This window comes from Emydura macquarii, unplaced genomic scaffold (genome assembly GCF_026122565.2).
Source record: "Emydura macquarii macquarii isolate MOO-44397 ecotype Brisbane River unplaced genomic scaffold, CSIRO-AGI_Emac_v2 contig_705, whole genome shotgun sequence".
Classification (NCBI taxonomy): Eukaryota; Metazoa; Chordata; order Testudines; family Chelidae; genus Emydura; species Emydura macquarii.
In genome coordinates, this window is record NW_027130842.1 from 4,360,893 (window position 1) to 4,382,663 (window position 21,771).

At 41.6% G+C, this 21,771-nt stretch overlaps 1 protein-coding gene across 1 annotated transcript in view; it reads left to right on the forward strand.

Annotated features, from left to right (window-relative positions):
- The first annotated feature begins 1,666 nt into the window (after window positions 1-1,666).
- Window positions 1,667-21,771, forward strand: part of HECA (hdc homolog, cell cycle regulator) — a 36,807-nt gene continuing 16,702 nt past the window's right edge. Inside the window, exon 1 of the mRNA XM_067542336.1 lies at window positions 1,667-2,363. Coding sequence (XP_067398437.1) covers window positions 2,099-2,363 — 265 coding nt within the window. The 5' untranslated portion in view covers window positions 1,667-2,098. The remainder of the gene's footprint in view (window positions 2,364-21,771) is intronic.

A 21,771-nucleotide genomic window follows, 5' to 3' on the forward strand; every position in this document is an offset into this window, starting at 1 on the left:
TCCATTTCCACAGTTTGCGAAACTCATATTTAAACCATTAATCTATTACATCCAGAGTGGACCTTTACCATGTCACTCTTTTCTTGCTTCACCATTGAAGCAAGACTAGTAGCATACTTCTGGGAATAGATGCCTAAAGTCAGAAGGGCATCTTTAACTTGAAGCTTCATCATTTCTGTGGGTTAAAACAAATCAGTCCCTTAACCTTTTATCAGGTAGCATTTTTTGCTAATGCAGTGACTGTAGTCTGTACTAGTGATGGGAAATACACTTTTTCCAGCCCCTGCTTTCCTTTCAGATTAAAATTCATTTTTCTGTCCTGAGAAATCACTCAAAGACACAGCCAAATCCTGGTCCCATTAAAGTAAATGGAGGTTTTGCTCTTAATATTAGTGGGATCATGATTTGGCTCTACTGGTATTGGCCTTATTCCCTTGAGTTGGCCACACTTTCGCTGCTCAGCTAGTGATTTTTTTGTGAAATTCTTAGCAGCAGGAAGGAGTGTAATTCAGAAGTTTCAAAGCTGTGGATAATGTCCATTAGCAAACAACAGCCCACATTATTGAAAAGTAGATATTGGGGGAAAATTCCTACCTGCCCTGATGACAAAGCATCTAAAATGTTGATATCTATGGGCAAAGAAACTGACTTAGTCATTTTAAAACTTTTCGTAAGGGGCTTTTCTAAGAGGGTAATATACTAAAGGTGGCAGCCAATTGATTGGAACATTAAGATACAGGGTAAAGGTACAGGATGATTTGGAACATTTTAAGGAACTATGCAAGAACCTATCTGGGAAACTGCTTCAAGTAACACACGTTAACCAAGCAGTGTAGATGAGGCATATATAATAATTTTTTTTAAATGGTAATTTTGAATCACTCTAGAGTCGCTCAGACAGATGCTATATTATTCTTATTTATTATGAGCAGGCTGCAGAATCCGGGCCTTAAGGAGGGCACTTATGTGCCAAAGGAGGTTTGCAGCTCATACTATGGTGACCACCTATCAAGTTTTTAAGAGGACCCCCTCCCTTTGTTTGATGCACAGCATCCCAGCATTCATATCCAGTATTGGCAACCCCAAGCATTCAAAAATCATTAGCCAGGCTGCAAAAAATCATGAGATTGGCTTAAAAATCCAAATTTTTGTGCTCATTTGCATCACTGTTTGGTTTCTGAATGTATAGGGTGCACTTGGGTCACATTTTAAAGCTTTTCTCTGCAATCATGAGGACTAGAAAAGAACTCATTTTAAATGAACTCTCAGATTCTCACCTTTAAGGGGGGGAAAAAAACTTGTGGTTTTTACCATGAGTCCCAGAATAGTTGGCTTTCCCGGGCTCCAGCTATTTTCCGGGGAGAAGAAGAGGCATTTCCAGCCAAATACACTTAACACAAGTTTACCCCACCTCTCTTCTTGCCTTTTTGGGGTTTTCTCTTTAGGAAAAGAGGCAGATGAGAGCTCCCAGGGAGCTGGCTGTGAGCGTGCGTGAGGCTTCGCCTAGGCCAAAGCGGGGAGCCTCCCGTTGCCAGCCCCTTCTCCTACAACACTGCCAGCCGGCGGGGTGGGGAAGGGGGGCGGGTTTCCCACTCCCAGCTGAGCCCCCTCCTGCTTTCTTTGCTGCCCGGGTGGAAACCCAGCCCCGTAGCGCTTTCACTTGCGCTGCTTCCCTCTGTCATCAGCAGCGCGAGTGCGTGTAAACGGAGGAAGCCGAGAGGGGCGGGGCAGAGCGATAGTAGGGGAAGCAGAATCAAAACAAGCGGGACACGCCTTTCCCCAGGCTGGCGGCGGCGCTGCTGCTGCTGCTTCCCCCGGGCCGGGTGTGTGCGCGCAGCGCAGCGGGGCTGGACTGGCCGCGGTGGTGCCCGCCCGGGAGGGCAGGGACTGGGTCTGGGAGCACGTACTGAGTCCGGGGGAGCCGCCGCCGCCGCAGCAGCAGCAGCCGCCAGCTCCTCTCTCCCTCCCTGGGCGGGCGCCCTGTTTGCAATGCAGCCGGAATGAGCCGGGGGTGGTGGTAGCAGCAGCAGCAGCAAACGCCGCCCGCCGCCGCCTCTTCACCAGCGGCCGCCTCAGCCTCCTGCCGCTCCCCTCCGCGATGCCGAACCAGAAGAGCAGCAAGGGCAGGAAGAACAAGCGCGCCAACAGCAGCGGGGACGAGCAGGAAAATGGAGTCCTGGCCCTGGCGGCGGCGGCGGGCGCAGCGATGGGAGCGGCGGCGGCGGCGGGCGCCGCGGCCGGGGCGGCTGGAGGATCCGGAGCAGCCGCGGCGGCGGCCGGAGGAGGAGGCGGCGGCGGCAGCGGCAGCAGCAGCGGGGGAGCGGTGGCTGCAGCCGGCGCGGCTCCCAGCGACAGCAAGAGCGGTAAGAGCCAGGGGGCGGCGGCGGGGGAGGTCCCCTGGTTTCCGCAGTCGCGTGATGGGCAACTTCTGCCTCCCCCTGCCCCGGCGGGGGCTCTGCTGGGTGGCGAGCGAGGCAGCACCCAGCCGTCCCCGGCCGGGCTCTGGCCTCCCTGCGCCGAGCCCAAAGCAAAGGCCCGCTGGTGCATTTCCAGGAAAGGGCCATGCTGCCCGCCGGGAAAGAAAATGTCCTGGGGAGCAGCTCCGCCATGCGCTCCCCGCCGTGCAGGCGCTGGGGGAGAGGAGGAGGAGGAGGGAGGGGTGGCTGGTGAAGGCTTTTCCTTGCCCAGGGACTCCTTGTCTTTTCCTTTCTCTTCCCGCCCCCATTTTATTTTCCTTCCCGGCGCTGCGGGGGGCTGTGTCTGCGCCGCCCAGCGCGTGTGATGCGCGCTCAGCCCCAGGCTGCGGGGCGGGGGAGAAGCCAGGAGCGTGGTCGTCGGAAAAAGACCGAGAGGAAAAGTTACTGGGGGGCGGGGAGGCGAATCTCCTCTTGGAGTCGGGTGATGGCCTTGAAACTAAAAGGCGAGGGAGGGGGGCGGTGATCTGCTCACACCGAGCTCGGGGCTGGACCCTGTGATGCAGCCTGAGGTTAACTTGCAAGTGTCCCCCGCCCCCCTTGCTTGCAAGAGTACGTGCATTTACTGCATTAGTATCAAACAAGTGGAGAGCACTTTGTCTGCTGTCTAGGCACTGGGGCCGGACAGTTTACACACCCTGAAAGCAAACCCGATAAAGGCACCGCTTCGGGTGGGGAATAGCAATCTAAGAATTGGCAGTTACTGAGATTAGGGCATAATGTATGTGATCAGCACAGCCTAATGAAGGCTGCTACTGTCTGAGTATTGGGTGGCTATTCTTACCCCTGCATTTTTAGAAACCTGCTCCCATCATAGGGCCTCTGGGCGCACTTACAACTTAAACTCTTAGGTAACTTATTTTTATTTCTTCAGATTTCTAAAATAGAACGGTAGACCTCCATCCAGGGCTGTAACAAACTGTCAGTCAGCAAGCCCTGCCTATTCACCATCAATGGCCAGGATTAAAAGGAAGTCAGACACCATCCCCTGCCAGTGCCCTGACTCCAAACACTTACTTTGGCAAAGGCTTACAGGAAGGTCAGATGTGTAACTGTTTTGCTGTCCTTTGAAGGGAATATTGGAAGTATTACATCGTAGGATTATTGGATTGCACTGGTACAGGGCCTGTATCATTCATGTTCAAGCAGAAATCCTCTTCAAGATGAATGAGGATCTTTGCTTTAAAACTGTTGGCATAATACAGTGCTCTGGGTGGAAATTGCTCCTTCATTTAAAACACTTGTTAGAAGTGACCATTTATTTAGTCACAATTTAAAAAAACAAAACAAAACAAAAACTATATTACGGTGTATTATAAAATGACAAAAATAAATTTAAAGTTAACATAAAGAAGTGTAATGTCGTCATATTTGGAGACTGTGTCATTCTTTTGAAACTGATTTTCCCTGCTCTGTTGTTTTGGCTCAGAGCACATTGATAGGCTGCTTTCTTGTGGAAACTTATTTTACCATTTGCATTTTTTTGATAGCATGCCAGACTTTAGTTACTTTAAATGAATATTCAGAATTGTACAAACCCCACGCAAGTTAGGGGATTCTGGGTTTTTCTGACAGGCAAGTAAAACAGTAGGCCCTGGACGGTCATGTAGTCATGTCTGTGAGGACCGTCATGGACCCTCAAGTCTGTGAAAAGCCCCATGGAAACCAGGACCAGTTTAACTTTTCCCATTATCAGTATGTTGACAAGGCTGGGAGAGTAGATGCAATTGAATTTATACTTTGATATGACAATTTTACATACTGCTGTTAATCAACGGTGACAAATTTTCAAGAGTATCGCTTCATTTTTGGGGAGAGGTCCTATTGCATATATTTAATGGAATTAATATTTAACTGTTAATTACAAACCTTTTTACTTCACTAGGCCTCTATCAAACTGTTTTTATAAGAATATAATTATACTCTGTATAGTTCTGTAAAGTAAATTATAAGGTCCTATTTTTGGTTCAGATGCACGAATGGGAAAAATTGAAGTTAGAGAATTTGTGCATCCTTTTTACCTTTATTGTCATGCTCTGTGATAACACTTTTATTTAATCAGAGGATAAGTATTGGGCCTGTTAGCACACATAAGGTGATTTTGGTTGAGGTATTTTCAGTATGAACTGCCCACTTCAAGGTGACAAAAAGAGGGAAAAAGATCCTGGGTGTGTGGGTGGTTTCCCTAATCCAGATTAAACCAGTGGAATACCGGAAGTATTGTGGGTAGGTGTGGTGTGTGTGTTTGGGACGGGGGGAGGCTTGTAACCATACCTCATTTCTTGTACAGATGCCTTTTGAAGACAATAGGAGTTCTGAGTATTACACTGATAGCACTGTCAGTTCCCCTGCAGTTGGACAGTTTTTTTTTTTTCTTTTTAAAGAAGAAGCCTGATTGTACCAAGTACTTTGCATACCTTTGTTCTATTCTAATCAGGTTCTTGAGAAGTCCAAGCTGCCTTTTGGAAAATCCATGCCGAGAAGTTCCTTTTTATTCAATTTTTTTCTCTTAGGATTCAATGCTTGTAAAAATGCTAGTCTCCTTGACAACCCTGGAGACGGAAGTTCACTTCTCCATGGCACAAGTGCAGTATTGGGCAGTGCAAGTATGTTCAGACTGCTCTGCCAGCCCACGTGCCTCATCCCTAGCCTGACAGGACCACTGTTTGAAGTAAGTTCTGACTTCTGTCTCCAGTCAGGCTTTTTTCTTCTCCACTGAGGCTGCCAACAAAGGTGCCCGTTATGAAGGTGTTTGTTACGTGGACGCTAACCTCATTTTACATTGGTCACCAAACAGCCATCAGATGGTAACTCCTGCTCACAGTTGTCTTAGGTCAGGGGTAGTCAATTATTTTTTTGTCAAAGTCCAAATTTCTTGGTCAAGGTATAGTCTAGGTCCAGACTTCAAAGAAAATACTATCATTTTTTTTAATGATGATTAAGTAAATAAAATAATTTCGGGGTCTGTTCAAAAATGTCTGTTGGTCCAGATTTGGCCCATGGTCTACCTATTGACTATCCCTGTGTTAGGTTATATTCCAACTGGTATGTCTAAAGCTTTAGGTTGATTCAAGACACGGTCTTAGAAAAACCCAACACATGCTGTGCAGTATTGACTACACTATAAAATATAGCAGTTTTGCAAGTGGGTCCCCCATCTGGGGGAATCATAATAAAGTTTCTGCTGTCTTTAAAGTCTATGAATCTTAGTTGAAGCTATAGAGTAGATAGGGTCTTAGAGACAAAAGGGTTAATAAATCTCATATATTTCACCTATTCTTAGCTGATTAAAAAGGATTTTTTCAAACTAGCAGGGCAGCTAATGGGAGTTTTGTGAGGGAGTTCTCCAGGTTAAAGGAGGCGCGACTATGTGACCCTTGGGGTGAGTTTGTTGTCTGTAGTGTGTGGGTTTGTGTTTGTGGTGTGCTTGCTGCTTGTCTGAAGTATGTCATGCGGTCTCTTTGTTTGGGGTACTGTGTGCTGATCCTGGTGGCCTGCTAGGCAAGGCTGAGAGCTGCTTGAGGATGTTTTGATCCCCAAGCCCTTTAGCACCCCTCAACCCTTAACCAGTGGGTGGGGCTACTCAGGGGGAACCAGAGTTGAAAAAGCCCACATCTGAGTGACCAGAGGAGTTAGCAACACGGTCAACTAAGAGGGGAGTTCTGTGAGGAAGTTTACAGGAGGAGTCGGGGGGTGGGGGTAGGTACACTTCATTAACATTCTGTAAACTAAAGACAATAACACCCCCCACCCCCCCAATAAAAAAACAAACCGCAATAAAAGAAAGAGCTGCAGGAGGAAAAAGAGAATGCAGGCAGAAATACAGCAACAGAGTGGAGGTTATCCAGTTTATTGCACTAAATGCAATATGTATAATTACCTGCCCTGTGGGCGGGTGGCGTATGTGTGCATTTGGTGAAAGGAACTCCTGGCCCTCAGAGACCGCATACAGGCTTGGAGACCTGTGTATCTGAACTGGAGGAGCTAAGGGTGACAGAGAGGTACATAGATGAGACTTTCCGGGCGGGACACAGTAGAATGATCCCACCCCCAGTTTGACAGCCTCTGTACTGATGAGGAGGATGAAAGTCTCAGGGAAGGAGAATATCAAACTGGAGCGGAGGGAAACGATCCCATAGTTGGGACCTTCCTTATAGATATGTCATGGTATCCTCTCAGATTGAGGATACCTCTCCAGGGGAGGGAACTCCAGTTATTAGGGAAAGACAGGTAATAGTAATGGGTAACTCGATCATCAGAAACAGATAGTTGGGTTTGTGATGACCAGGAGAACCACACGGTGACTTGCCTGCCGAGTGTGAAGGTTGTGGCTCTCCTGAGACATCTAGATAGTGCTGAGAAGGAGCTGGTGGTCGTGCTACATGTAGGTTCCAATGAATAGGGAAGCATAGGAGAGGGGTCCTGGCTGCTAGGTAAGAGGCTGAAGTCCAAGACCTCCATGGTAGCATTCTCTGAAATGCTTCTAGTTCCACACGCAGGGCCAGTTAGACAGGCAGAACTGCAAGGTCTCAATGCATGGATGAGACAATGGTGTAGGGAGGAGGGGTTTAGATTTATTAGGAAGTGGGGAACCTTTTGGGAAAGGGGGTGCCTACACAGCTAAGATGGGCTCCACCTAAACCAAAATGGAACCAGATTGCTGGCATGTAAAATGAAAAAGTTTGTAGAGCACTTTTTAACCTAAGGGCTGGGAGAAAGCTGACAGGTGCGGAGGATCATGTGGTTCGGACAGACATCCCTTGGGGAGGATCTATTAATGGAAATTCTCTATATCCTAATAAGGAGGACAGGATGGAAGAGGATAAAATATGGATAGGATCTGATGAGACAGTCAAATAAGAGTCCCATTCAGTTACATCACATAATGGCAGACAGGTAAAAAGTGACAATTTTTTAAGTGCTTATATACAAATGCTAGAAGTCTAAATATTAAGATGGATGAACTTAAGTGCCTCGTATTAAATGAGGATATTGATATAATAGACATCACAGAAACTGGGTGGAATGAGGATAATCAATGGGACACAGTAATACCAGGGTACAAAATATATTGGAAGGACAGAATAGGTCATACTGGTGGGGGAGCGGCACTATATGTGAAAGAAAGCATAGATTTAAATGAAATAAAAATCTTAAATGAACTGAACAGTGCCATAGAATTTCTATGGATAGTAATTCCATACTGAATATTGCAGTAAGGATCTACTACCGACCACCTGACCAGGATAGGATAGTGACTGTGAAATGCTCAGATTAAAGAGGTCATAAAAACAAAAAACTCAATAATGAGAGATGTTAACTATTCCCATATTAACTGTGTACATGTCACCTCCGAACAAGATGCAGAATTAAAGTTTCTTGACATCTTAAATGACTGCTTCTTGGAGCAGGTAGTTCTGGAACCCATAATAGGAGAGGCGATTCTTGATTTAGTCCTAAGTGGAGCACAGGATCTGGTCTAAGAGGTGACTATAGCTAAACCACTTGGTAATAGTGACCATAACATAATAGCATCATAAAATTTAACATCCTCGGAGGGGGGGGTCACCAAAGTTGTCCACCATGGTAGCTTTTAATTTCAGAAAGAGGAGCTATATAAAAGTGAGTAAATTAAACGGAAATTAAAAGGTTCAGTGCCAAAAGTGAAATCCCTGCAAGCTCCATGGAAACTTTTTAAGACATCATAATATAGGCTCAATTTAAATGTATATCCCAAATTTAATAACATAGTAAGAAGACCAAAAAAGTGCTACCATGTCTAAGCAACAAAGTAAAAGAAACAGTTAGAGGCAAAAAGTATTCTTTAAAAAGTGGAAGTTAAATTGTATTGAGGAAAATAGAAAAGAGTATAAACTCTGGCAAGTGGAGTGTAAAAATAATTAAGAAGGCCAAAAAAGAATTTGAAGAACAGCTAGCCAAAGACTTGAAAAGTAACAGCAAACATTTTTTTAAGTACAGCAGAAGGACACCTGCTGAACAACCTGTGGGGCCACTGGATGATCAAGATGCTAAAGGAACACTCAAGGAAGATAAGGCTATTGCGGAGAAACTAAATTAATTCTTTGCATCGGGCTTCACGGCTGAGGATATGAGGGAGATTCCCAAATCTGAGCCATTGTTTTTAAGTGACAAATCTGAGGAACAGTCCCAGATTGAGGTGGTGTTAGAGGAGGTTCTGGAACAAATTAATAAACCATAATAAGTCACCAGGACCAGCTGGTATCCACCCAAGAGTTCTGAAGGAACTCAGATGTGAAATTGCAGATCTATTAACTGTGATATGTAACTATCATTTAAATCAGATTCAGTAACAGATGACTGGAGGATAGCAAATGTGACGCCAATTTTAAAAAAGGCTCCAGAGGCGATCCTGGCAATTATAGGCCAGTAAGCCTATCTTCAGTACCAAGCAAATTGTTGAAACTATAGTAAAGAACAGAATTATCAGACACATAGATAAATATGATTTGTTGGGGAGGAGTCAACATGATTTTTATGAAGGGAAATCATGCCTCACCAATCTACTAGAATTCTTTGAGGGGGTCAACAAGCATGTGGACATGGGTGATCCTGTGGATATAGTGTATTTAGATTTTCAAAAAGCCTTTGACAAGGTCCCTCACCAAAGGGTCTTAAGCAAGGTAAGCAGTCATGGGATAAGAGGGAAGGTTGTCTCATGGATCAGTAACTGGTTAAAAGATAAGCAACAAAGGGTAGAAATAAATAGTCCATTCTCAGAATGGAGAGAGGTAAATAGTGGTGTCCTCCAAGGGTCTGTATTGGGATTGATACTGTTCAACATATTCACAAATGATCAGGAAAAAGTGGCAAACAGTGAGGTGGCAAAATTTGTAGATGACACAAAATTACTCAAGATAGTTAAATCCAAAGCATGCTGTGAAGAGTTACAAAGGGCTCTCACAAAACTGGGTGATTGGCCAGCAAAATGGCAGATTAATTCAATGTTGACAAATGGAAAGTAATGCACATTTGAAAACATAATTTAGATGGGGTCTAAATTAATTGTTACCACTCAAGAAAGAAATCCTGGAGTCATTGTGGGTAGTTCTCTGAGAATATCCACTCGTTGTGCAACAGCAGTCACCAAAGCAAACAGAATGTTGGGAATCATTAGGAAAAGGATGGATAATAAAACAGAAATATCATATTGCCTCTGTGTAAATCCATTGTACACCTGCATCTTGAATACTGCATGCAGACCTGGTTGCTCTATCTCAAAAAAGATATATTGGAATTGGAAAAGATACAGAAAAGAGCAGCAAAAATGATTAGGGTTTGGAAAAGCTTCCATGTGAAGAGAGATTAATAAGATTGGGATTTTCTGAGCTTGGAAGAGAGATGACTAAGGGGAGATATTACAGGTCTATAAAATCATGACTGCTGTGGAGAAAGTAAATAGGAGTTTATTTAGTCCTTATCACACAAACTAGGGATCACCAAATGAAGTTAATAGGGAGTAGGTTTAAAAGAAACAAAAGGAAGTATTTCTTCACACAATGCACAGTCAACCTGAGCTTCTTGCCAGAGGATGTTGTGAAGGCCAAAACTATAACGGGGGTTCAAAAAAGAACTCAATACGTTTATGGAAGATAGGCCCATCAGTGTCTATTTGCTAGGATAGACAGGGATTGCTGTTTGCCAGAGGCTGGGGATGTGACACAGAGGATGGGTCACTTGATGATTACCTGTTCTGTTCATTGTCTCTGAAGCACCTGGCATTGACCACTGTCAGAAGACAAGATATTGGTCTAGACGGATCATTGGTTTGACCCAGTATGGCTGTTTTTATGTTCAGAACCCTTGAGTTGTGATACGCAGTGAGTTTTGAGAATGTTTTCAGTTGCCCTAAGTGAATATTGTTCTACTATAGACTACCATAACTTGATTTTTCCCCAGCACCCCCTCAATTTTTTGGTAATATTATAATATACCTATTATTACACATAAGTTATGTTAAAACAGCGATTCTCAAACTGGGGATCGTGGCTCCTCAGGGGGGTGTGAGGTTATTATGGGAAGGGTCACGAGCTGTCAGCCCCCATGCATGCCAGTAAGAATGGAATGGCATGGGGGAGGGTCATCACTTTGGGAAGGGGGGCAAGGTCGATACAGCTTGAAATATTTTCAAAGGGGGTCCCAGCAAAAAAAAGTTTGAGAACCCCTGTATTAAAAGAACATTCAGGTTGGGGAATCAATCATTCAAAAGGTAGGAAATGCCAGAATTAAGGTTGCCTGTCCAACCTTAATTCAGCCCCCTTGTGCATATGCATTATGCTGCAGTCTGTGGTTCCATGATTAAGACTTTTTTTTTTTTATACAGTCTCATTTTCAAATGGCTTTCCTAAGAATGTAGTTTCCTCTTTCCCTGCTAAGGGATTGTTTCAATGCTCTTTGTAGATGTAGCTATTTCCTCTGAATCACCACAACCACTTCCTATAGCACCTATGTGATTGTCAGGTCTCCCACATGGGTAGTGACTTCCCCTGACCCTGCTTAATTTGAGAGATTGGAGTTGGACCATAGTGCAAGATGGTATGGTTAGAAATATAATGCCACATGTATTAAGTGACCGCACACCGTCATGTCTGTCTCACATGTATTTAAAGTGATAATCACTCCCGTGATGTACTGTAATGCACAAGGTCAGCAATGTAGTTTCAACTACTTTTTTATTGGTGTCTTAAAATATGCCCACCTTAAGTTTATCATGATTACTGTCTGGCTAATTTAAAATAAATAACTTTAAATGCAGGTAACATTCTTTCATCTTTTCATAGATGAAACAGTAGTTTGAAATATTCTGTATTGCTGAATACTAATGTCAATACTGTAAGTTTTGGGGGAAAAAAATTGTCAAAGAAATTCCTCACAATTTATTAGCGTATTAACATGTGAAATCTATCCAAGCAGATTGAAAACAAACAAAAAAAAAAACCCAGAAAAACTTAAGAGGTACCTTTCTGTAGTGTTTAACTGTGACTATACAGGCTCCTAAGAACTATTTTATTTACTTTCAATTAGAAATGGTAGGCTGGAAGAAATATATAAAAATATCCTGATTTTAATATTTTAAAACAGAAAATCAAAAAGGTAGGCCCAGCAGTAACAAGGATATGCTGAAAGCTGTGCCTGGCCAACAGTTATAATTTAAAAACAGATTACATCGTGGGGCTGGAGTATCTAAAGAGGACCAGAGAATTTGTGTAAGAATAATTTATCAGTGGTTCAGTTTTCAAAAGGAAATATTCCACATATTTATGGAGTACAAATCACTGTGTCTAAGTTCTCTATCAAATATTTTCTGCTGTGTGTAACAAATCAAATTCCATGCTGGCATTTTGGTGATACTGGGTATCAGAGTCTACTTGTTGAGTGATTTAAATAGGACCACTTGTGGAGGTAGAGTACTGCTAAGTGTGAATAAGGATATACAAATCTGACCCTTAATAAGATACTAAACCATAACTTGTGGTACATAATTCTGTTGATCTCAAACTCAATTAAACGTAACTGTTTTATCATCTATACCAGTGCACTTTATTTTATTTTTTTTTTAAAAAAAGCTTTTGTGCAATATTTGTAGTACCTATTTGTAGGATTCTAGAAACTGTGCAATTACTTGCTTTTGTGGACAAAACAGTTAATAAAATTACCAATCTGTGCAGATAGAAGCAATTGGATAGTATTGATGAGTATAATAAATATTGTCCCTATATGTGTGAGAGGTAAGCAAATACACAGGTGTCAGGAAATTTTAAAAATGATGTGCTCTCAGAATGGTTAACTAAGGGCAGGACTCCATGCTCATGTGATTAGTTTAAACTAAATATGACTAATTGGAGTACTTGCATAAGTAAGGGTTTCTGGGTCAGGCCCTATATTTATTAGAGGCTTTGCTTTAGGAGGTATTTTAAAAACAGATTTCTTTGAAACTGATGGACTATTGTAAGAATTAAGAATGCACCCACTCATTCCAGACCCCTCTCCCATTTGTTTGTTTGTTTGTCAACAGCAGTGACAAAACAGTTTCTGGGTATTGGAGAGGTCTGAAAGCTCTTTCTCTACCCTCCCTTACCTTATCATACAGATGCATGCTTTTGTCTGCTTGACAGTGATGGATCCTGAACCCATCCTTTGTTCTCTACATCTCTGCCTACAACACCTTAGACAAAAGTTATTGGTTTGTCCACAGTTAAACAAATTCAGCCTAAAGGTTAGATCACTGAGATGCCAAGTGACTTCGCTCCCATTGCTATTCAGGACTGCAGACACTGGGAGTTGTATGTTGCATCAATCAGCATGTTGCAAGATTGGGCCTAAAATACAAGAAAAAAATCCATATGGTTTGCAACTTTAAAAAGATACTTGAATTACAATAACACACAATGATTTTAAAAAATCATATCCTTTTTCTAATTAAAGTCCTTTTCATAGAAATTCAGGATTACAGAAATGCAGAAGTTTTGAGGAAACAGCTTACTTCACAGAACTGAAAGTCCAAATGCAGAAGGCTAGCCCAACTTTGAGTAAGAGACCAATGGGGGATGTGTTTCTACTATGGGTAAGATTCAGTTCCTTTCTCTAGCAATGAGTACTGAACTTAAAAGGGCGATTCAGTAATCTCACTACAGTTACCCCTTTATTCATATCACGAGCTGGAATTTCACACTGCTAGCCTACTAGGGCTGTAGCATTGGAGATCTGCATTAATTATTAGGCTCTCTTTGCTTCCTGAGACACAGGGATTAGTTTACTGACTCAGAATTAAAGGCCATGGAGGAGGGAATTTAAAGCGTCTTTACATCATGAAGTGTATGTGTGTGGGGTTCCTTCTACATTGGTCATTCTGTTTTTCGCAGTCAGTAGAAACAGGTTAATACATCTTACATCAGGGAGGACTGATCTAAGTTGTCTGTTTTATTCAAAACTTTTATAGTGGCTTAAATCTGTAGAATAGAACTCAGTGTGAAGCAATCTTCAATCATGTTTTTGTTTCCTAAAGAAAAGTTCTTTTTTACTGATTGTTATGTTTTAGCTTTCACACCAATGATATATCTTGGCTCAGTGTGCTTTTATTCAGAATGTTAATGTTTGTTAGTGTTGTTTCTATTTATTAGACACTAAGTTATATACAAGTAGTTGTTAGACTGTAACAAGACAAAATTACTGTACCAGTATATGAGATTGCTTGGAAACAAGCCTTGTTTCCAAGCATACATTTGGTGAATCAGAACTTGATATTCATGTTGCTGAAATGCAGCCATGCCTGGACATAAACCTAGAAGCCATTCTATTACAGCAACACTACGTGTTCATTTCCCCTCCCTAAAAGAATTACAGAACAAAAGAAGAACAACTTCAATCAAAACTACAGGAGGAATTGTATATAAGCAGAGCAAGAACTACTTAAGTTGGTATTTGGCCAAGAGTCCTCAATGTTGCAAAAAGTTCTACTAAACAGATGCATGCTTTTATGACATAGGTGTCTGCTATTCATTGATTAGTCTTGCTGGCCACTCAATTTCAGGACTGGAAGTGACCTGTTCTTTGCATGTGAGCTGTCAAAATTTGAAAGTTGAACCACTGAATGAATTAGGTTAGACAGCTACCTGAAAGCAGATTGTGTTTAAATGGTAAACCAGCTTCTAGCAATAGGTCCAGGGACAATATTTTCTTTTTGACTATAGTATTCATATTTGTTAAACAGACAGAGAAGAGGGAGGTAATAAACTAGCATCGTGTTTAATGAAGAAAATGATGATGCATGTGTGATGAAGTGGGATTTAGCTGTACAGCTTTTATGAACACTGTGTGTGCCTCAGTTTCCTGCAGTACTTTGCTTTGCTACCCAATGGGTGCAAAAGGATTAAGTTGCTCTTGGAGCAGAGTAAGAGACATGAGGTGTTTGTGTCACAATAGCCATCTGGGGTGGAATGAATGGGTCTTTAAAGGACTGGCTGAAACTGGCCTATATCAATGGAGAATCTGAAAAGACAAGAGGAACCCCAATGACCAAGATATTCACAGCAACCAATGGGAAGGAGATTTTTCTCACACCTCCATCAGGGAAGCAGAGCACAGGCCCCAGCTTGAAAACAACAGAGAAAGATGTCAGGTGGCTGAGTTAAGGGCTGCCCTTTGGAGAGAGACCGCTCTCATGTTGGACTGACAAAGAGCCAGAGCCAGGAAGGGATTCCATGGGAGCTTGGCTTGGTGGAAGACTGGCTTGGCCACAATGCGCTATGTCTTAACTATGTCTTATGTCTTCTTTATGCTAACCTAAAGACTTCCAGATGCTGTGTTCCCATTGACTAATAAATTCTACTGTGTCTTGAAAAAGCTGCCTGGTGTCACGGCAAATACTTGCTGTGGTGTATTGATCTCTGGAGAGTGTAAAAGTCTCTGACCAAGAGTCTGTCTCATTTGGACTTGGTGGGCAGATCTCTTGGTGTGAAGCAGGAGTGCTGGATCCCAGACGTTCAGTCTCCAAGGCATTGAGGCCATATGACCTGCCTTTAAGGAAGAGTGGGAGGGACCCCTTGAGAGTCTGCCACACAGAAAGGATTCCTCCAAGGGACTGTTTAAAAACTGGAGCATGGAACAGATCCTGTGGATCTGTGGCTGCAAATTAAAGCTCTGCTCAGTTCTTCCATTCATTAAACTTAAAATATTGAGATTTTGAAAATAACGCAGTCACTGTTTCATAGTACTGGCTAAAATATTCCTTAAAACAATTGCTTGATGTTTAAGAAAACAAGTCATATATTACCACATGTGTGGTGTACTCTGTTGGGGGTAATGGCATAGACATGCAATGCCTTTAATATTGATTCAACATGCTGAACTAACTAGGTTTTACAGTTGGTTTAATTTCAGTAGATTTCTAGTGCTCTCAGTCCTTGAGTTGGAGGATTGTAATTCAAAGGTAAATTCAAAACTGGTTTTAATGAAATAAAATCATACACTTAAAACAATCATTGATTTATTTTTTTAGCCGCCCTGATTTATGTAGGCTCAATGGGTGGGAAGGGAACACAAACAAAAATATTTAATTTTTGCCTTTTATTAAATCTGGAGAAGTTAATCTGTGCAACTACCATGAAAAAATTAGTGACATTCTGATCTGATCTAGCCCTTTGGAAGAGGGACCACTACTGTTTATAGTGGGAGTCAGGAGAACTGTACAGCTTTTCGGCTTGAGTCAACTGGCTATTTAAAAATAGCTTGGAGAACTAAAATCGAAACTTGAATTGTGTAAGTCAGGAAATGCAAATATATGGTTCCTGTATCAGTGATAACTGATGAGCATCGTATGTGTATATATGAAATAATTATTACATGTGCTTAATCAATAATACATGTGCACATGTTGTATTTTGTTGCACTATATATAGTAATGTTGGCTTTACATATATAAATAATGTAGGATGAATCACTGATGCTATTGGAACTGTAGGTTTGATTTGCCTGATTTCTGTGTAGTTATAATCTAAAACTTTAGAATTGTACTCATGTAGTAGTCTTGTATTTAATATTTTTATACCAAATATTCTTCTTGCAGAGAGACAGTATTATAGTGAATAGGCATTAATATACACAGTAAAGTAAGACTACAGGTTCATAAGACTGCATCCTTCAAAAATAGAATAAGCAAGAAAGACAAGAAGGAAGTTATGGAAAACTTTACTCTGTTCCTGGTTTGTCCTAAACTGTTGGTTGAGAAGGTACAGTATGTAGGAAAACAGTCTCTTCCCAGTCCTTTTGGTATACATTGGTTGCCTACAGATCCATAACATCCTCTCTATGCATTCCACTGTTGATTCAAGAGTCCAGCTGAGTTTTCCTATCACTGGAAAATGTCACTTCAGATGTATCTTTTCTTATAAAAGGCAAAAAGCAATTGGTTATATTTTACAAACATTGTTTAACTTCTTACAAGCCATGTATATGTAACTGTAACAAACATAGTACAAAAATCTTTACTAGGAACATAAGGTAACATTTCTCAAAGGAGGAAATGGAAATAAATGCCTTCAGTAAGCAAACCAAGGGAACAGCAACTTTCATTCATTCTAGTTTGTAAATATCAGTATGTACCCATACCATGCTCATCGTCATTCTTGGTAACCAGTCTCTGGGCCCAAGTTTCAGTTACTTCCTCTGGTATTAAAATTCTAAGATTACTTGTTAAATCAGAAGATGACCATGATTTAGGATTGTAAGCCCCAGTTGTGGTGATCAAGTTGTATTTGATACTCTCTCTGAGTCAGTTGAAGTTGTAATATAATTTGAGTTTTGTGATAGAAGATCTTCTCTCAAATTGAAGACTCTCTGATAACTCAGATTAATAATGAGATTTATGAGATGATTATGTGAATGTGTGGTATTATTGCCCATCCATCTAGATCTTTTTGGACTTAGCTGGTCTGGTAACCATTTTGCCAAGCCCCTGCACTTACTCTGTAGTTGAGTGGAGTACACGGGAGTACATACAGAGCCCAAACTTTAAAATTTACAGTGGCCTATACCCATTAAACATCCAGATCAAATGGTTCCTTTCAAATACATCATTAAATATTTTCTGAGTGATGTGAGAGATTTGAGAGTAGAAGAAAGTGGACCCAGCCTGTATATTTTAGATTTCTGTAATGCACCCAATTATGTATGTTGATACTTACGTCCATTCAGCTGCAGGGGGCCTGAATCAATACAGTACTTCAGTTTTTTACTGGTGTAACCACATTGTCTTCAATGGAATTACATTAGTATAGAAGTAGATCAGACCCAATAGCTGCACAGAAAATGAAGACATTTCTTGAAAGGAAAGCCTCACCCAATCTGTTATAAGTGAGGGATGGCAATTAGAAGAATAAAGGGATGAGAGTTTATTTTTTAAAAAGTTTTGTCTTACTGTGCAAATCAGTTATTTCAATATTTTGCTATCCAGACTAATACCCACATGTACTTGCATCTGATTAATACACTTGCTGGATGCTTAAGCCCCATCCTTCAAATAGGTGAGAGTAGACAGGTCTTTTGGCCTATGTGGAGTCCCACTGACTCCTCTCTCATTACTACATGATCAGTCTCGGGGGCCACTGATAGGTAGCACGTTGCAAGATCAGAGCATTAGATCCCTATCTTGCAATTGTACCTTTGTGCCTGTGTGGATTCCCATTTGAAGTCAATGGAGCACTAAACAGGCAGGATTGGCGTCTTCAGTAAGTAAGGCAAATAATTTATTGTGCATGAATAATGCACTACTTTCATCCATAACTTTATATCTTTCTATTTAAGTTTGGCAAAGGGCAATTCAGTTTAAGGACTGAATTGCCCATTTATAAGCCAGTCCCCTCCCCCCCCCCCCCCAAAAAAAAAAAAAAAAAAAAAAAAATCAGGTTTAGAATGAAAGACTATTTTTGGCAATAAGCTGTAGAATTGCTAGCATATTGCATTTATAAACAGGTTTATCCATGAGGCTTTGGACCTCTGAAAAATATTCACAAAAGTTATTTTTTTATTAACGGGAAGCAAGAGTGACCATTTAAGGGTCTTTAAAATATCTCAATTTTCAGATTGTTGCATGTTTTAGAGTTATTTAATAAGCACTTTGTGATACATTGTGATAAAATGATGCAATGTGATACTTGGTTTCTGCATACAATGTGTATAGAAGGTCAGTCGCTCTTGACACTTTTTAACTTGATAGTAGGTCTCTGTAAAGGTACATCTACATTGCACACTTCTTTTGGTGGTGCGTAGAGTACATACACTACACACTTCTTCAGCATGGATATAAATAGCAGTGTAGATGGTGAGGCACTGCTAGGGCAGGTAAAGACACCCCTCTGGGTATGCACCCTACTTGGCTCTTGACTTGCCCAAGCAATGACTCCCCTGTCTATGCTGCTGTGTTAAGCAGTGTAGTGTTCTGCTGATGAAGCCTTTCCTCTCCTCAGGGAAGGCAGCTAGGAAAGGCTCCAGCACCTTCCCACTGCTGAGCCTTTTCCTGCTGCCTCCATGCTACTGGAGCCTTTCCCCACAACCTCCTTGCTGCCAGACCACTTCGCTGACATATGTAGCTACTCACTGCAGTTTAGACACAGCCTGCTTTTCACTCGACATGTATCTACACATACTCTACACGCTGCTGCCATTAGTGTGCGCTGTGGACCTAGCTTCAGAAGGGTGCTGTCTCCAAGTGCACCCCTTTGTGAGTTGGATTGCCACTGCAGTCCCTTGCCTATAATTATCCAGAATGTGTAGAGTAACTAAGACCTGTCAGTCCAACATTGATCTTGGATGAGATAATGGGATGTCTGGTATTGGACTCAATTAATAAAGAATTAAAGGAGGGTAATGGCAGTCAACATGGGTTTATGGAAATAGAGCCTGTCAGACTAACTGGATATTATTTTTTATGAGATTACTAATTTGGTTAATAAAAGATAGTTGTGTTAATGTAATATAGTTAAACTTCTGTAAGGTGTTTGACTTGGTACTGCATGACCTTTTGATTAAAAAACCCAGAATGGTATGAAATGAACATGGCACTCATGAATGGATTAAAAACTGGCTAGCTGATAAGTCTCAAAATGTAATTGTAATTGATGACGCCTCATCGAGTGTATTTGTTTCTAGTGGGGGTCCTACTGTGATTGGGTCTTTGACTTACACTATTTAACCATTTTATCAGTGAACAAAATAAAATATAAAATCATCATTGATAAAGTTTGCAGATGACACAGGAATTTGGGGAGTGGTAAATGACAAAGAGGACAGGTCACTGACAGAACAATCTGGATCGCTTGGTAAATTGGGCACAAGCAAACAGTATTATGCGTTTTTAATATAGCTAAATGTGTACATTTACAAAACAAAGAATGTAGGCCATATTTATAGGATGGGAGAAATAATGACTCTGAAAAATATTTTTTTGGGGAGGTGAGGGTATGTGGATAATCAGCTGAACATGAGTTCCCAGTGCAGCACTATGCCCAAAAGGGGCTAATGCCATCCTTGGATACATATACGGGAATCTCAAGTAGCAGCAGAGAGGGTTTTTTTTATCTCTGTCTTTGGCACTGATGTGACTGCTGCTGGAATACTGTGTCCAATTCTAGTGTCCATGATTGAAGAAGGATGTTAATAAATTGAAGAAGGTTCAGAAAAGAGCCATGAGAATGATTTAAAGGATTAGAAAATGTGCCTTATAGTGGTAAACTCAAAGAACTCAATCTGTTTAGCTTCGCAAAGAAGGCTAAGGGGTGACTTGATTATAGTTTGTACGTATCTATATGAAGAACAAATATTTGATGATGGGCTCTTCTATCTAGTAGAAAAAGGTATAAAATGAACCAATGGCTGGAAGTTGAAACTAGACAAATTCAGACTGGAAATAAGATGTAGTGAGAGTAATTAATTAACATTTGGAATAATTTACCAAGGGTTATGGTGGATTCTCCATCATTGACCATTTTAAAATCAAGATGGGATGTTTTTTCTAAAAGATACACTCTAGGAATTATAGTGGGGAAGTTCTATGGCCTGTACTATAAGGTAGGTAAGACTAGATAATCATGATCCTTTCTGGTCTTATTTATGAAGTCATTCCACACCCTAACGTTCTTGAGAACAATATCCCTCCCCACCCCCCTTTTGGAGTCTCATTTATTAACCATAATCCAGCTCCCAAAAGAGACATCTTTTCATCCACTGTTTGGGGGCCCCATAACCCTCTTTTTTTTTTTTTTTTTTGGAACTCTATGATTCAAGTCCTGGTCTCCCATGCCTGCACACTCACACCTTTAGTTCAGAGTCTCCATGGCCCTCATTGAACTGGGCCCTGGTAGAATTCCCCTCTCGGAGCTGTGCCTACTTGTGCTTGGAGCCTTCTTTGAGTGTCACTCCTCTCAGTCATGTGATCATGCCCTTGACCTTTCCCAGGTGGATTAATTACCCCAAACATCTAGCTGGGAGAGAGGAGAGTCTTGCCTTGTCCACTCTACAATGCTTGATTCTGGGCCCTTAGAAGAACAATGGCCTGTGTATTCCCCCTTCAAGATACTAGCTGTTTCCTGGGATCATCTTCCTCTCACCCAGTGTGCTGCTGGTTATTCCTTTTGCCTTCATCTGTCTTACCCAATTCCAGGTGTCTGGGGATCTGGTCTCTCAAGTGACCATCTCTGTCCTGAAGGGGACAATCCCCTTTACAGGCTCCTATAATTGTGAAGAGCGAATGCTGTATATTGGTCCTAAATTGCCACACGGAAGCATACATTCAGTTTTTGTCTCTTGAACAAGTCCTTCAATTGCTGTCAACTGTTGACATTCATAAAAGTCTGCCTTCTGTTTCTCATTTACTTTTTACCTTGCATATAAGAACAGGATTACGTATGGCAGAAAATAGAGAGAAGTTCGTAAGGGATGTTCTGGGCTAAACAGTTGATCTGTGGAAGGGAAATAGGAAATATTAGATGCTGTTGAACAGCTGGCTAGACTACTTTTATGCCTTTTTTGGGTAGTAGAGTTTTCGTCCTGCCCTACATGGTTTGTAATCCATGTGACAACTGTGTCACAGAACTGTGTATTGAGTCCTGCTAGGACACAAGACTCAAACATAGGATACATCAGCAAGTCCCAGAGCCCAGTTCTACAGATTCAGGATCACAGGGTTTGTGCTACAACGCTAAAAATAGCTGTGTAGACATTCAGGTTTGGACTGTAGCTCAGACACCAAAGCCTGTGGTGGGCTTCATAACCTAGGCTCCAGCTCAAGCCTGAACATCTACACAGCTTTTTTTAAAGCATTGTAGCACAAACCTCGTAAGTCTGAGTCTGTCGACCTGAGTTCTGAGACTCAGTGCTGCGGGTTTCTGCTTGCCGTGTAGATGTACCCTTAGTTTCCATTATAGACTCAATTAAATACTTCTCCAGAATCAACACTGGACGTGCTACAGCAGTTTTAACAAGACCTTCTCTACACTAGCAAGCATCATAGCATGAATAGTTTTCCATTGGTGGAAGTAACAGTGGGAGGGAAAGAGTGGACAAGAATGCCTTCCTTTTTCCACTATATTGTCTAATCTGCTGAGCCTATCTAGGCAGCACAAGTGGGGGGAAAATGTTGGTGTCCTGTGTATACCAGTATTCCCCCTGGTGAAGCTGCACCACTGGTAGTGAAATAGCAGGAGACTTCCCAAGAGAGGCCTAGTGTAGATGCAGCTTCTCATGTTAGTGATGCTGTTTTCAAAAA